At 38.2% G+C, this 18419-nt stretch overlaps 1 protein-coding gene across 3 annotated transcripts in view; it reads right to left on the bottom strand.

The window, feature by feature from the left end:
* The window catches only part of LOC150078460 (epidermal growth factor receptor kinase substrate 8-like), a 234340-nt gene that overhangs the window by 100752 nt on the left and 115169 nt on the right, over window positions 1–18419 (bottom strand). For all 3 annotated transcript variants that reach the window (XM_090384181.1, XM_090384182.1, XM_090384183.1), the window contains 2 exons: window positions 16231–16401; window positions 6276–6331 (listed from right to left, as the gene is read on the bottom strand). In XM_090384181.1, coding sequence (XP_090240307.1) covers window positions 6276–6331; window positions 16231–16401 — 227 coding nt within the window. The remainder of the gene's footprint in view (window positions 1–6275; window positions 6332–16230; window positions 16402–18419) is intronic.

Genomic DNA, 18419 nt, shown 5'->3' with positions numbered 1-18419 from the left:
CAACGGATATTTAATTATCTCATGACCTGGGCTAGAACCAACAAACTACAAATCAAACATGATCATATTCAAAACTAAACTAGATATCAGGCAGCCCCCTCAGGTCAAGATCAACAGCATCCAACTTCCCCTGGTACTACAAACCAAAGGCTTAGGAGTGGTAAGTGACCACAAGCTGTCATTCCTGACGCATCTGCAGCAAATGGCCACTAAGGTTAAGAGGTTCACCACAGCCATTGTTAGAGTATCCAGAAGTGACTGGGACCTCTCTAAAAGAACACTCCTGGTATACTATAAAGCGGTCTTTCTACCTATTGTATCATATGCTGCAGGAGCATGGGTTCACCGAGCAGTCTTGGTAATAATGAGAAATAAACTCCATACCACCCAGAGAAACATGATTCTTGTGACCCACAGGATCTGTTGCACTGTATCCACAACTGCCATCCAGGTAATTGCAGGGACACTTCCCCTAGATCTTTTCATTATCTACCGAGGGCTCTGTTTTAGACTCAAGAAAAGAATCCCCACTTCCATTCTGGATATGCAGATCTCCCTTGAGGAAGATATAACTAAAGAAAAAACTGTGTTTCAACAAGCTCGTCAATGTGTGGCAGACCAGATGGGACACCTCGTACCTCAGGACTGTGACTAAAAGATTCCTCTGGGACGTAACATTTACAATGACTAAAGCAGTGGGAAAGTGGTTCTCACTGAGCCTTAAAACATCTTTCCTGGTAACGGGGCATGGCTCCCTTAATGAGAAGCTATTTCAGGTGGGACTCTCAAACACGGATCAAACCTTGACCCTAGCCATATTGACCAACTTATTACGACTGACAACCTGAGGGCCTTCAAACATTTGCTAAGGAAGTTTTCACCAGATGCATACACCTAAACCTGACTAGAACTAATGACCACTAACTTGGATTTGAGCTAACTGCAAAATGGTCAATGTCCTATCATAAATATTTCTTTTCTTTTCTTTTTCTCTGCGTTCTGCTCTGGGTCTGGGACTAGTTCCTGGATCCGGAGTAGCAATAAGCATTCTCCTGCTACTCTTTTCCTCTCTGTTCCATGCAGGATAAAAATCCTTGTGCAGGAAGGTAAACTTTTTTTATTATTATTTTATTTATTTATTTTTTCTCTCTTCCTATCTATCTGTTGCTGGCATCCAATCAATGCTCCCTTCCTTTCCGTGATTGGGATTTAAAGATTTTTTTTTTTTTTTTTTTTTTTTTCATTCTCACATTCTGCCCTGGCCTGGAGCACCCCAGGTCAGGCTAGCAACCTCTCACTCACTCTCTTTTGTTTTTTGTTTTTTTTTCCCTAACAATTTATCCTGGACTGGGGGAGTCCCCCCTCCTCTTTCGTCCTTCCCCCTCTTAACCTTACTGAAGTTTTCTTTTCCTCCCTAGGAAACTCATTCCCCAGGGAAGAGGGCAAGCAGATAGTGGGGGAGGCCTTGCCTTCCTGTGGCTAGGGACAAGTACCTGGAAGTGGAAGTCTAGGTGATCACTGCTTCCAGGTAGCCAGAAGGCCAATACACAACACTACGCTAAACACACAAGCTCACAGACAAAATTTTCCTGTCCTATCACTTTCTCCCATGTGGGATAAAAAGCTTATTTTTTCTTTTCTTTTTCCCTAAGAGTGTAAAAACTGAACAGAGAAACGAGGCAGAGATGAACTTTTTTTCTAGGAGCCATCCATACAAAAATACAAATACAATACTAAGATATTTGCTGAAATTATACTTGAATTTCTGTGGATTGTGATTTCAGGAAATACATACAAAGGAAGGTTGTTCCAGAGAAAGATAAATGAGGATGAGGAAAACTTCTCTATGAATTTGGAGTTGGATGAATGGATGCTGACTGGTTGTGGCATGTGTTTGGAGTGGGAAAATTACAGATGCCAATTCAAAGAACAGTGTCCATGGATGTATCTATACAAAAGGTATGCAGCAGAAACTGAACTTTTATAAGACAGAGAGTGCAGAAAGAGGCTTTATAAGAGATGGATTGTTAATTAACTTAACTGATCTCTTTTTAATGGAATCCAGAAGCTTTCGAAAGGTTTTGGAGTATCATACCAGAATGTGGGTGAAATATTACACGGTAAGGAAGTTTTCAGATTTGTACAGGTCGAATGGTTGTTTAGAAGAAAAGTAACTCTGAGAACAAAAAGGGAAACTCAGGTTTTTTTCTTTAATGTAGAGGAAGCAATATTTGTGAGAAGCTTAATAAGCCAAGAGAAATTAGAAGACTTAATAATTCCTAATAAAGATATGTGATCTTGTTTAGAAATCCAAGTTCTATCAATGATGAACACAGGAACAGTAGATTTTTTTATGAGAAATAAGACAGGACTTGGTTCTAGAATGATTGAAATTAACTGAATTTTCTTCACCCCATTGGAGAATTACTTGAAAAAATTGGAGAATTACTGGTATTCAGGGAATTCGTGGCGGTGGATATTTGAGAATTTGAAACTTTATGTGCACAGCAAGGTTTTTGAATTGGGAAGGTGGAATGATGTGTGCTATTATCAACAAATCTATGGATGTAATTTGCAGTTAGTGGAAGAAGGCCATTCATATGCAAGAAGAAAAGAGTAGAAGAAAGGACTGTACCATGGGGAACATCAGCATTTGTGGAAAGGTAGTTGACAGAGAACCATTTACTATCACCCACAATGAAAGTTGAGAGAGAAAACCAGATTCAATTGTAAAAAAATGTTGGCAGTCCACAAGATGGGAGCTTGTTTAGGTCTTTATGACAGACATGATTAATATACTTAGAAATGTCCAGTGCCACTGCTTGAGTTTCATCAAACGTTTCCATTAAATTTGCGCAAAGATTAGTAGTAGCGGCATGTGATAAAAGAAAACAAAATTATACAGCATCGGCCACAAAAAAAAAAAAAAAGCCAACACTGTCTCTACAACAGATGGGAGTTCATTCCAACAACCGATGACCCGCTGGCTGCAGGCAACTCATTAGACTTTTATTCCATGACTTTTTTGAAATGTCCCAATTATAGTAACTTTTATTTTATTTTATTTTATTATTTTTTTTGGAACTTTTATTGAAAGCTTCAGAGTTTTTATTGAAATCAAGATTAATCAATATTTCTGTATACGTAGTTCATATAATCAGAAATAAACCAGTTTCAATGATGAGCAATCTGCTGAATAAATCTTTTTCCACTCTGACCAGTTGAGACCACATGTGAGTTAAAAGATTTGATTGTTTGTGCAATGAAAAAAACTTGTCAGAAATTGTGTATGGTGTGAATACAGCCTAATGAAGGGGAAAGGAATGTTTTAACTCATTTTTAGTGGAAATTAAGAATTTTAATATTCTTTTATATGTAGTTCAACAAATTCCTGACATGAATAACTTTAGTGATTTAAAATTATTCAAGTGCTAAATATGCAGAATAGGTAGCTTTAAGGTAATAAAAATAATTCAAAATAACCAATTTCAAATTATCTACACTCCACTGTACATAAGGTTATGTCAGATGCTGTGCTGAGAACCAACATAACATTTTGAGAGCACAGCCTCAAAACAATGTTTACAGGTGACTGCTAGACAGTCCAATGCACTAAACCTAATGACAATATTTTAGGAAGCATCTGGAGATCAGTTAGTGCATAACTTGCCACCTCTAGACTGTCAACTGTAACTAGACTGAGTGTACACAGAAGTGTAGCACATCAACTGTTGTTTGGCCATAGCAGCCAGTTCATAAGGTTTACTGCATGTTATATCTGTACAAGTGTGTTCACACAGGCCAATCTGCATGTTTAGAGAGCTGAAAAACCTGACATATTCACAATGAAAATCCTCTATACCCTTCCACTTGTGATTAGTTAACTTCAGGAAATAATCCACTCTCCAAGGAGATTTGAACTCAAACTTCTTCAAGTCAACCGTAAGTGGCAAGCATGCCATATTATGATGGAGAACAATTGGAAAAGGAAAGCTGACTAGGTCACTGATAATTAATGACCATTCTATTTCTATCCCTTTAAGAGAAACATAAATAGAATGGTTCTTACTGCAGACTCAATAACAGTACAGACTCCATAAGAGTACTGACAATTATTAATAGTTTGTCACTGCTGCCACACTAGAACATTAGCATTAGTAGTGACATATGATGTAAGAAAGCAAGCTTATACAGCAACAAACAAAAAAAAAAAAAAAAAAACTTTCCATTCATCCCTTCATTTGCTCCAAAGGTTTGTCCAGTTCTTCCTTGAATTTATTTAAGCTATCAACTTCCACAATGGCAGATGGAAGTTTGTTCCAACAATTAACCACTAACTGGCTAAAGGAAAATTTTTGCACATCTATTCTGCAACTGTCTTACCTCAGTTTGAATTTATGCCTCCTCAAGTGCATAATCTGAGCAAGAGGAAGAATCCCATCAGCACTGAGCTTGCTCAAACCATTCAAAGCCTTAAACACCTCATTCACACTTCGCAGGTACCTAGTCTCCAGTCGCTGCAATTTGCAGGACTTAAGCCTTTCTTGGTAAGAGCACCCCTCTGTTCCCCTCACCAAGCTCGTTGCCCTTCTCTGTACTCATTCCAGAAGCTCTACATCCTTCCTAAAATTAAGCCTACAGACCTGTAGGCTTAATTTTAGGAAGTTGACCTTGAGTATGCAATACTCAAGGTGCAGCGTGACCATTGCCTTATGCAATAGGATAATCACCTCCTTATCCCTGCTAGAAAAGTTCCTGTATATTATTGACAAGACCACATGAGCTGTTCTGGCAGCGTGTCTGCACTGCTCTGAAAACTTCATATCTGACGACACAATTACTCCCCCAGTTCTTTTTCATTCTCAACTATCCTGAGCGTAGTACCACACAGTTTGTATGTTACTCTATCGTTACTGCTACCAATATGCAGTACTTTGCATTTTTAAATGTTAAACTTCAGTTGCCACCTCTCAGCTGATCTGCCCAACTTTACTAGATCCTGTTGCAGCCACATACAGTTGTTAATGTCATTAACAACCCTGCCAACCTTTGTATTATCGACAAACTTGGACATTAAGCCTATTATACCTTCATCAATATCAATGATAAATACAGAAAACAATAATAGTCCAGACATTGAACCCTGGGCGACTCCACTAATAACATTAGTCCACGATGAGCAGTGTCCATAGATTACCACTCTCTGTCTTCTCCCGCTGAACCATCCTTTTAAAGGGTGCCTCAGTAGCCAGGCGGGCAGGAGCAGCAGTGCGTAGCACAACGCTTCTTGATTAGACCGGGGTTCGAGCCTGTGACCACCGAATATGGAGGATGCAGAAAGGTCAGGGAATGACCACCACATATCCCCGGAGCAATATGGCCTTAGTTGCTAATGCTCCTAAAAACCAAATAACAAACAAACAAACAAACCATCCTTTTATACATAGCAGCAACTTTCCCATAATGCCATATTGTTCCAATTTTAGGTAACATATGGTGAAATATTCGAAACTACCACTAGTTGTCAAACCAAAATTATATTATTATTATTAGCCATGTGGTGCAAGGATGCCCGAGGCTTATGCTGCACCAACGAAAAAAAAAAAAATTCTGAGTTACCCTGTGAGAGAGAGAGAGAGAAGCAGAAGGGAATCACCAAGAAAGAGAAGAATAATGATATCCAGCTGAGGACCCTGGGTGTGCCAAGCCCATAATCACCAGATGTGAGTCCCTGGAGTGATACTGTAAAATTTAACTTTTCTCTTTATATTTTTCAGTTTATTATCGTTCTATTCTGTTACTTTGTATAAAAGAAAAAATAATATACATTTTGGATACATTCTCACTATTTCTTTTCCTCGTTTGTAGAATAGATGTGCGGAAATTTGCCTTTAGCCAGTGGGTGGTTAATTGCTGGAGCAAATTTCCATCTGTCATTGTGGAAGTTGATAGCTTAAATAAATTCAAGGAGGAACTGGACAAACTTTTACAGGGAATGGTTGTGAGATTTTTTTTTTTTTTTTTTTTTGCTGATGCTACATAAGCTCATACACTTGCTTTCTTGCATCACATGCCTCTATTACTATTTATATACTATTTTCAAAATTTACATTCTGTAAATGTACAATTGGCCACAGTTAAATGCATAACCATTATAAGATAACTGAAAGGGGAAAAAACAAAAACTGACACATTCTAGCATTTATTTCTACATTAATTAATAGAAAACCATTACTTGTTTACAGCCATTATCAGTAAAAGTATTATTTTCTCACCCAGGTTTCCATTTTCCACTCATAAACATCTTCATTTCATCTACAACCTCTTGTGCCTATTAAAAAACAACATAAGTCATTAATATTTATATAGATATTAATGCAATTTAATTTCACATTATGCTTTATTTAACAAAGCCAATAATACATAATTATGTCCTTTTCAAATTCTGAACTTTCATTTTAAAAATAAATCTTTCTTTTTATATGTAATACAAAAATATGAATCATTTGGGCAAGTTTAAAAGTTACTTGAAGAAAGTAATTTTATTAACAGTACTATAAGATTGTATTATCAATGTTCAACTACTTCTCCATATCTCCCTCTCCTCAGCCCTCCTCTTCATCTCTCCTTATCCACTATCTCCTTTCAATTCGACAGAGTTATTGACTCATTTGTGATGCAAAAAGTTTCATGTGTGCAAACAGGTATGGCACAAAAGATATCATGTAACAGCATAGAGAATTCTCACTGTTTTATTTAAAAAAAAAGTATTAGAAAACAATATACATCACATCTGAGTCACCAACTCTGAAGAGATAGGGCTGCTTGTCTGATAATGGAGTACTAACGATTATGAAAGGAATAAGATAAGGAAAGAAGTGAAATGTTTCCAGATCATCAAGATTCAGATGGATCAAATGATGAGAATGAAATAAAAAATTAGCATTAGCAGAGGCAAGAAAGAAAGCTTATACAGCATCAGCCAAGAAAAAAAAAAAAAAAACCTTCCCATTTCACCCATCCATTCACTCCAAATGTTTGTCTAATTCTGCCTAGAATTTATTTAAGTTGTCAACTTCTACTACGACGGCAGCTTTCCGGCAGTCAACCACCCACTGACTAAAGGCAAATTTCCACAAATCTATTCTACAACTGTCATTTCTGCAATTTGAATTTATGTCCCCTCAGGCAATTAATCTGGGCAAGAGAAAGAATCCCATCAGCATTAGCATTAGTAGAGGCATATGATGCAAGAAAGCAAGCTTATGCAGCATCAGCCAAAGGATGTCTGGAAACTAGGCACCAGCGAGGTGATCTGATAGAGGTGTATAAAGCCTTGAATGGTTTAAGCATGCTCAATGCTGATGGGATTCTTCCTCTAGCTCAGAAAAATCACCTGAGAGGGCATAAATTCAAATTGAGGAAAGACAGATGTAGGATAGACGTGCGGAAATTTGCCTTTAGCCAGCGGGTGGTTGGTTGGTGGAACAGACTTCCATACCTTGTGGTGGAAGTTGATAGCCTAAATAAGTTTAAGGCTCAGCTGGACAGGTACTTTGAACGAACAGAGGGGTGAAGTGGAAGTGGTTTTTTTTTTTTTTGGCTGATGCTGCATAAGCTTGCTTTCTTGCATCAAATGCCTCTACTAATGCTAATGCTAAAAAAAAAAAAAAACTTCCACGTCACCCCTCCGTTCGTTCGAAATACCTGTCCAGCTGAGCCTTAAATTTATTTAGGCTATCAACTTCCACAACAAGAGATGGAAGTCTGTTCCACCAACCAACTACCCGCTGGCAAAAGGCAAATTTCCGCACATCTATCCTACATCTGTCTTTCCTCAATCTGAATTTATGCCCTTTCAGGTGATTATTCTGAGCAAGAGGAAGAATCCCATCAGCATTGAGCATGCTCAAACCATTCAGGTCTTTATACATCTTTATCAGATCATCTCGCCGGTGCCCAGTCTCCAGACACTGTAATTTGCAAAACTTAAGCCTTTCTTCCATTCACTAATCTTGTTGCCCTTCTCTGTACTCGTTCTAGCAGCTCTACATCCTTCTTGAAATGAGGTCTCCAGACCTGTATACAATACTCAATGTGTGGCCTGACCATTGCCTTATACAAGGGAATAATAACCTCCTTATCCCTGCTAGAAAAATTCCTGTATATCATTGATAAGACACCATGAGCTACTCTTGCAGCCCGTCTGCACTGCTCAGAGAACTTCATATCTGCCTGCACCACCACCCCCAGGTCCCTTTCATTCTCTACCACTGTCAGTGTAGTACCACAGAGTTGATACGTTGCTCTGGGGTTGCTGTTTCCCATATGTAGTACTTTACATTTGTCAATGTTAAACTTCATTTGCCACCTCTCAGCCCATCTGATCAACCTTTCCAGATCCTGTTGCAGCAGCATAGCATCAGTAGTGTCCTTAACAACCCTGCCAACCTTTGTATCGTCTGCAAACTTGGACATTAAGCTTGATATACCATCATCAATATTATTTATAAATACAGAAAACAATAATGGACCAAACACTGAACCCTGAGGGACTCCACTAATAACATTAGTCCCCGATGAGCAGTGTCCATTGATTACCACTCTCTGTCTTCTCCCCCTCAACCACCCCTTTATCCATAGCAGCAATTTGCCTCCAATGCCACACTGCTCCAATTTGTGCAGTAGTCTTCCATGTGCAACAGTATCAAAAGCTTTTCTGAGATCCAAGTATATAATATCAAAGTTATTCCCTGCATCCAGTTCTTTTGTGACTGCATCATAGTATCCAATCAAATTGGTCAGGCAAGACTACCCCTTAACAAAACCATGCTGTGTCCGAGCTATAACTGAAGTCTTGTCTAAATGATCCTGCAGTGCTTTTTAACCAGTGTCTCCATTAATTTTCCTGGAACAGAAATTAAACTCACAGGTCTATAATTACTTGTGTCAGCCTTTGATCCTCCTTTGTGAATTGGGGTCACATTTGCACATCTCCAGTCTATGGGTACGTCCCCTGAGTCAAAGGAAGCTCTCATAATTATGGCTAAGGGTTTGCTTACTTCCTTTGCTGCCTCCTTTAATATAACTGGATAGATCCCATCCACCCCAGGTGCCTTTCTTGTGTTTATCTTCAACAATTTCTCCTCCACTTTACTCTCAGTTATTACAAGATTATCTAGCTTATTGCCAGAGTTGAATACACCTCTGGCATTCCCCTCACTGAATAACTCCTCATGTGTGAATGTCGATGCAAAATATTCATTTAGTTTGTTAGCTACCTGAGCAGGATCATCAACAGTTGAACCATCGATATCAAGTGGACCAATCTGATTCATCCCCTTCATTCTAGAGTTTACATAAGTAAAGAACTCTTGCTGTTTTTCTTTGCATCCCTTGCCAAAGATTTCTCGTAATCTACCTTCGCCTGCCTAACCTCCTTTGTAACTTGGTTACAGATCAAATTGTATATATCATAGGCTTCTGTGTCACGTGTTAATTTGTATGTATCCCTTGCATTTTTCTTATCTGCCATATGTCTCATTAGTTCATCTGACATCCACATAGGCCTAAACCTTGAACAATATTTCTTAGTTGGTATGTAAAGCCTAGTAGCTTCCAAGATAAGTTTTTTGAATGCTTCCCATTTTGAATTTGCTGTTGGTAACATCATCAGTTGGTCCCACTGTATAGAATTTAAATACTGTCTCAGTCCATCGTAGTCGCCTTTACGAAAGCAATAACCCTTCCTTTTACCCCTGATGGTAGTTACCTCTTTGAGTAAATCCCACTTCAGCACACTGTGATCACTGCCACCTAGTGGTTCCTTTATCTGTAGATTCTTAATGCATGAAGAATCACTACTGATAATCAAATCAAGAGTATTACTCCCTCTAGTTGCCTTCCAAACATGCTGATGTAGAAAACAATCATCCAATAAATCCACAAAAGCCTTGCTAGTGTTTGAGTGACCAACCCACAAATTCCAGTCAATATCTGGGAAATTAAAATCCCCCATTATAAGACTCTCTGATTTACTGGCCCACTCTATTTCCCTGTACACTTTTTTATTATACTCATCAGAGTCATTAGGCCTATAGCACACTCCTACTCTCAATTTTGATTGCCCGTGGCTTATGTCACACCAAACTGACTCGACACTGCACTGTCCAGTGATGTCGACTGGCTTCACTGCCTTGGATTTTATGTGTTTCTTAACTAATAGCATAACCCCTCCTCCCTTCCTATCCTATCTATCCTTTCTGTACACATTGTACTCCCCAAATTCCAGTTCTGCATTCCTTATATTTGTGTGACACCACGTCTCTGATATCTCAACAATATCCACCTTTGATGCTTTGAGGAATACCTCAAATTCATCAAATTTATTTACCACGCAAATAATTTATGTACACGCAAGTATACTGCAATATACTGCAAATAATTTATGTACACGCAAGTATACTGTATACGCATAGTCTCTGAAATATCCTGCATCTTGTTTTCTAGGCTTCTGCTCATTCCAATAGAAGTAGTGCAAGAATCACTTTGACCTCTGCCAGTGGCTATTGTTAATCTATTAGTCCTTGTATCCACCCAAGCTAGCAGTTTTCCGACCCACCTAACACTGCCTCGATAGCATCAGCAAATATTCTTGCACCCTTTCTATTTAAGTGTATCCCATCCCTGTAGAAGCAGTCTCTCCTGTTAACAAGTACAGACCAGGTTGAAAAAAATTCTACCCCTTGAGCCTTGCACAATCTTTCCAGGGCTGAATTGATCGACGACAAGGCTCTCATCATATACTCCCTCCTATCCTATCGTGTCTGGGCAAAATTGCAGACACTTTCAAATTCAACCCTAATTCACGGCTTTTTTTCAACAGTGATCTGTACTTGTTAAGTAATTCTGCCGGTCTCCTACTCTTAATATCATTAGTGCCAACGTGTACAACTATATCACCTTTTGTGTCCTTAAAAGATGATATCCGCTCTACAACATCATCACCCTTTGCCCCTGGTCCTGTTCCACCTATCCTTTTTACAAAGCATGTTCCCCGTTTCCCTGACAATATAGTCACCAACAACTACTAGTTTCTGTGGGACCAGTGCATTCTGCCTTGGGGGTTGCCGCTGTGTTGCGTGAGCATGTTAAAACCATTCAAGGCCTTAAGGACTTCAATCGATCAAATCACTTTGCAGATACCTAGTCTCCAGACACTATAATTTGCAAAACTTAAGCTTTTCTTCGCAAGAGCAACCCTTTGCTCCATTCACTAGTCTTCTTGCCCTTCTCTGTAATCATTCCAGCAATTCCACATCCTTCCTAGCATGTGGCCTCCAGTCCTGAATAAGCAGTCAAGGTGTGGCCTGACTATTGCCTTATACACTGGGACAATCACATCCTTTTCCCTGCTAGAACAATTCCTGTATAACATTGACAAGACACCATGAGCTACTCTTGCAGACCGCCTGCAAAACTTCATGTCTGACTGCACCCCAGGTCCTCTTCATTATCTACCACCCTCAGTGTAGTACCACACAGTTGATATGTTACTCTGGGGTTACTGCTACCCATATGCAGTGCTTTACATTTGTTAATGTTAAACTTCATTTGCTACCTCTCAACCCATCTGTTCAACTTTTCTAGATCCTGTTACAGTAGTGTACTGTATTAGTGTCATTAACAACCCTGCCAACCTTCGTGTCATCTGCTTATTTAGATAATAAGCTATGATATTCCATCATCAATATCATAAATAAATACAGAAAACAACAATGGACCCAACACTCCACCCTGGGGGACTCCATTAATAACGTTAGTCTACGAATAGCAGTGACCATTGATTAGCGCACTCTGTCTTTTCCTACTCAACCATCCCATCATCCATAGCAGCAATTTACCTCCAATGCCACACTGCTCCAATTTGTTCAGCAGTCTTCCATGTGCAACAGTATCAAAAGCTTTCCTGAAATCCAAGTATATGATATCAAAATTATTTTTTGCATCCAGTTTCTTTGTGACCACATCGTAGTATCCAATCAAATTGGTCAGACAAGACTTTCCCTTAACAAACCCATGCTGTGTTTGAACTATTACTGCAGTCTTGTTTAGGTGATCCCACATCACTTCTTTAACTGGTGACTCCATTATTTTCCACGAAACAGAAGTTAAACTAACAGATCTGTAATTACTTGTCACCTTTTATCCTCCTTTATGAATTAGGGTCACATTTACACATCTCCAGTCCATGGGTACTTCCCCTTAGCCCAAGGAAGCTCTCATAATTATGGCTAAGGGTTTGCTTACTTTTTGCTGCCCTTTTAATATAACTGGATAGATGCCATCCACCCCAGGTGCCTCTCTTATGTTTATCTTCAACTATTTCTCCTCCACTTTGCTCTCAGTTATTACAAAATCATTTAGTTCACTGCCAGAGTTTAATACACCTCTGGCATCCCCCCCCCCAATAACTCCTCATGTGTAAATGTAGATGCAAAATACTCATTCAGTTTGTTAGTTATCTGAGCATAATCATCAACAATAGAACCATGAATATCAAGTGGACCAATCTGATTCATCCCTTTCCTTCTAGACTTTATACAAGTAAAGAACTCTTTGCTGTTTTTCTTTGCATCCTTTGCCAAAGATTTCTCCTAATCTGCATTTGCTTGGGTAACCTCCTTTGTGACTTGATTACAGACCAGCTTATATCTACCATAGGCTTTTGTGTCACCTGTTAATTTATATGTATCCCATGCATTTTTCTTCTCTGCTACACATAATAACATTAATCCATGAAGAGCCGTGTCCATTGATTACCACTCTCTCGGAGAAGACAGAGAGTGGTAATCAATGGACACTGCTCTTCGTGGACTAATGCTATTAGTGGAGACCCACAAGGTTCATTGTTGGGCCCACTGTTATTTTTTATATTTATCATTCATATCGATGAAGGTATACCTGGCCTAATGTCGAAGTTTGCAGATAATACAAAGGTGTGCAGGGTTGTTAATGACAGTAATGGTAGTGTGCTACTGCAACAGGATCTAGAAAATTTGGGCAGATGGGCTGAGAAGTGGCAAATGAAGTTTAACATTGACAATTCCAAAGTACTGCATATGGATAGAAGTAACCCCAGAGGAATGTACTAACTATGTGGTACTACACTTAGGGTGGTAGAAAATGAAAAATACCTGGGAGTAATTGTGCAATCAGATATGAAGTTTTCTGAGCAATGCAGACAGGCTGCCAGAGAAGGTCATGGGTTTTGTCAATGATATACAGGAATTTTGCTAGCAGGGAAAAGGAGGTGAATATCCCTTTGTTTAAGGCAATGGTCAGACCACACCTTGAGTACTGCGTACAGGTCTGGAGGCCTCATTTTAAGAAGGATGTTGATTTGCTTGAGTGTGTACAGTGAAGGGCAACAAGATTGGTGAGGGGAATGAAGGGATCCTCTTACCAAGAGAGGCTCATGTTCTGCAAATTGCAGCGGCTGGAGACTAGGCACCTACGATGTGATCTGATTGAGGTGTACAAGGCCTTGAATGGGTTGAGCACATTGAATTCTGATGGGATTCTACCGCTTGCTCAGATTACGAACCTAAGGGAGCATAAATTCAAATTTAGGAAAGACAGCTATAGAATAGATGTGCAAAAATTTGCCTTTAGCCAGCAGGTGGTTAATTGCTGCAACAAACTTCCAACTGACGTTGTGGAAGTTGATAGCTTAAATAAATTCAAGGAGGAACTGGACAAACGTTTAGAATGAATGGTTGTGTGTTTTTTTTTTTTTTTTTTTTTTGGCTGATGTTACATAAGCTCATACACTTGCTTTCTTGCATCACATGCCTCTATTACTATGTCTCATTAGTTCATGTGACATCCATTTAGGCCTAAACCCTGAACAATATTTCTTAATTGGTATGAAAAGCCTAGTAGCTTCCAAGATTAATTCTTTGACTGCTTCCCATTTAGAAGATGATGTTACCAACAGCAATGATCACAGTAGTCACCTTTACAAACAGAAGGTGCCTCCGTAGCCAGGTGGGCAGGAGCAACAGTGCGTAGCACACACTTCTTGATTAGACCGGGGTTTGAGCCAGTGCCCACCAAATACGGAGAATGCGGAAAGGTCAGGGAATGACCACCGCATATGCCCAGAGCAATATGGCCTTAGTTGCTAATGCTCCTAAAAAAAAATAATAAAATAAAAAAAAAAAAAAAACAAATACAAAAGGAAAAACCCTTCCCTTTACCCCTGATGGTAGTTACCTCTGAGTAAATCCCACATCAGCACACTGTGATCACTGCCACCTAGTGGTTCCTTTATCTGCAGATTCGTAATGCACAAAGAATCACTACTGATAATCAGATGAAGAGTGTTATCCCCTCTAGTTGCCTCCTGAACATGCTGCTGTAGAAAACAATCATCCAATAAATCCACAAAAGCCTTTGCTAGTGTGTGATTGACCACTGGAGAAGTCTGAATGTATTTCTATTTCACAAAGGGGGAAAATAGGGTGACGCGGGTAATTAAAGACCTGTTAGTTTAACTTTTCAGTTAGGGAAAATAATGGAATCACCGGTTAAATAAGTAATGGAGGATCATTTAGACAAGCCCGCAGATATAGTTCAGACACAGCATGAGTTTATTAGGGGGAAAATGTTGTCTGGCCAATTTGATTGGATACTACAATGTAGTCACAAAGGAACTGGAAAAAATTTTGATATCTTATACTTCGATTTCAGGAAAGCTTTTGATACTGTTGCACATGGAAGGCTGCTGCACAAATTGGAGCAGTGTGGCATTGGAGGCAAATTGCTGCTATGGATAAAGGAGTGGTTGAGGGGGAGAAGATAGAGATTGGTAATCAACGGACACTGCTCTTTGTGGACTAATGTTATTAATATAGTTCCCCTGGGTTTGGTGTTGTACCCATTGTTGTTTTCTATATTTATCAGTGATACTGATGAAGGTATATCAGGCTTAATGTTCAAGACTGCAGATGATACAAAGGTTGGCAGGGTTGTTAATGACAGTTTGCTACTGCAACAGGATGAAAAGTTAGGCAGATGGGCTGAGAAGTGGCAACTAAAGTTTAACATTGACAAATGCAAAGTACTGCATATGAGTAGCAGTAACCTCAGAGTAACGTACCAATTTTGTGGTACTACACTCATGGTAGTGGAGATGAAAAAGAACTGTGGGTAATTGTGTAGTCAGATATTAAGTTCTCTGAGGAGTGCAGACAGGCTGCCAGGACAGCTCATGGGGTTTTGTCATGTTATACAAGAATTTTGCTAGCAGGGATAAGGAGATGATTATATCTTCACCTTGAGTACAGTATACAGGTCTGGAGTTGTCATTTTAGGAAGGATGTAGGGTTGCTGGTACGAGTACAGAGAAGGCAACGAGATTGGTTAGGAGAAAAAAAAGGGTGCTCTTACTAAGAAAGTATTCAGTTCTGCAGATTGCAGCATCTGAGGACTGGGCACCTGCAGAATGATCCGATTGAGGTGTTTAAGGCTTTGGCTGGTTTGGGAAAGTTCAATGCTGATGAGATTCTTCCTCTTGCTCAGATTATGCACTTGAGAAGGCATAAATTCAAATTGTGGAAAGATGGTTGTAGAATAGATGTGCATATTTGTCTTTAGCCAGTGAGTGGTGGATTGCTTGAACAAACTTCCAGCATTAATTGTGGAAGTTGATAAATAAGTCCAAGGAAGAACTAGACAAATGTTTCGATGGAATGGAAAGTGCTTTTTTTTTCTTTTTTTTTGCTTTGGCTGAATAAGCTTTCTTTCGTGCATCATATGCCACTACTAACACTAAAGCTAAATACATTTTGTTCTGTTAATTTTGTCAAGCAGTACATATATACACAAAAATATATAAGGGTGCACAGTTTGCCAAGAGCAAGGATAAATTCAGTGAAAAATCAAGCACCCGATAAGTAATGGGCAAAATATAATCAAACTAAATTTATTTTTCATTGTCATATATTAAATATATTTCTTATGTCAATTTATTTCCACAAAGTAAGCCCCCCCCCCACACACACACACACACTCAACGTTTCAAAGCCAATTGCAATTTTGCATTCAATTTCCTATTCAATTAAAGAAACCTCTTTAAGAAGAAGAAAAACTGCAATAGACTAAAGAAGTAATCACATTATTTCTTTAATCTATTAATGTATCTTATAAGAGAAAATACTAACTTACAGAGACCCTTGCACATTGAAAAATATGCATTTCTGGTGGATTATGATTTTTATTTCTTGGATCATCTTTCACAATGAATATAAGAATATTGTTATAAAGTTCTCTAGGATCATCACTTGTATATGATGTTGGTTCACTTATCAGACTCATTGGAAACCTTTCTACAATATCCTAGAAAAAAAAATAATGGACATTGTTAAAAAAAACTACAATAAATTATTTTGACAAATATAATAAACAGTATTTGCACATGATTATTACATTTAATATGGTGTAATAATCATGCAGTATATTTTATTGCATATACAGAACAGTATTAGGAACTTATAAAACTTTAAACATTTCCAATAACATACTAAGTTTTAGAGTACTTAATACTATTCACAACTTTGTATAAATTGGAAGTATTTTAAGCTTAAATTACTGCCCTTATGGTATTCAGTCTTGTCATTATTAATAAGAACTGTAAACGATTAAAATCATGAATGTGTTCACGCTCAATACTCAAAATTCTAGGAAGACTTGGCTAAAGGTAAATCTAAGCAAAAAGCTTATTTTAATGAAATCATGATGGCACCAGATTTCAGAAAACATTAAAACAAGCAGCATAAACAAAGTATATACAAAATTAAATTTTTAAATCAAAAAATATTTTTATAAAACTAAATATTCTCATACTAACATCCACATATTTGTGCATTCAGATTTTTTATAGGAAATACTGTAAGGTTATTTTCAATGCAGGCATTTAAAATTAACCCTATTACATCAATATTGGATTAGAAAGTTGAACTCATTCTCACATTAGATGCCATTACTAATAATGTCAACCTATGTTCACAATATCTTTTAAACAAATGGTATCACCATCTATTAAAAAAAAAATAAAAGCATCACTGGCTCATGATTATTCTCACATCATATTATTTGCATATATAAGATGAAGTAGGTGGAATTATTTCTTGCTTTGCCTAGGAAATTACTCCAAAGTGAGAGTAAAAGTAGGAGAGAATTCTGCTCTCAACAAGTTCATTATATCAATACAAAAACAGTGTGGCATTAGGGAAAAGATACTGTTACAGTTAAAGGGATGGTTTGTTAGTAAGGTACAGAGTAGTTATCAGTTGTCAAAGATCATTATGGACAAATGTTATTAGTGGAGTCCTCAGGGTTCGGTGTTCAGTACAATTAATATGAATTAATCAACCAACCGTCCCTTACTGTTTTCAGTATTTATTAACAATATTGATGAAGGCATATAGATTATAGCTTATAAAGATATTGATGAAGGCATAAGTTTAATGTCTAAGTTTGCTATTAATACAAAGGTTGACATGGCAGCTAATAACAGTAACAAGGGTGTACTACTCCCATAAGACCTGAATGGGCTGAAAAATAGCAATTGAGAATTTAACATTAATAAATGCAAGGTGCTTCATTTACATAATGTTAATCCCAGAACAACATACCAACCACACTCAAGGTAGTGAAGAACAAAAAGACTAAGGGGGTAATGGTAGAGTCTGACAAGAAGTTCTCTGAGCAGTACAGATAGGCTGCTAGGAAAACTCTCATAGGGTTCTATTAATGATATACAGGAATTTTTCCAACAAGGAATAAGGCAATTATCCTGCAGCATAAGGCAATGGTTAGGCTACATCTTGAGTAATGCATATGGGTTAGAAGCCTCATTTTAGAAAAGATGTGGATCCATTGGAAAGGGTGCAGAGAAGAACAACAATAGCATTTTTAGCATTAGCATTAGTAGAGGCATTTGATGCAAGAAAGCAAGCTTATGCAGCATCAGCCAAAAAAAAAAAAAAAAAAAAAAGTAACATAAATAAATAAAAATAACCACTTCCACTTCACCCCTCTGTTCGTTCGAAATACCTGTCCAGCTGAGCCTTAAACTTATTTAGGCTATCAACTTCCACGACAAGGGATGGAAGTCTGTTCCACCCACCAACCACCCGCTGGCTAAAGGCAAATTTCCGCACATCTATCCTACATCTGTCTTTCCTCAATTTGAATTTATGCCCTCTCAGGTGATTTTTCTGAGCTAGAGGAAGAATCCCATCAGCATTGAGCATGCTCAAACCATTCAAGGCTTTGTACACCTCTATCAGATCACCCCGCTGGTGCCTAGTTTCCAGACACTGTAATTTGCAAAACTTAAGCCTTTCTTCGTA

The sequence above is a fragment of the Mastigoproctus giganteus genome, chromosome 11, assembly GCF_048544385.1.
Source record: "Mastigoproctus giganteus isolate SK-2022 chromosome 11, ASM4854438v1, whole genome shotgun sequence".
NCBI lineage: Eukaryota > Metazoa > Arthropoda > Arachnida > Uropygi > Thelyphonidae > Mastigoproctus > Mastigoproctus giganteus.
This window is presented reverse-complemented; position numbering and strand designations above follow the sequence as displayed.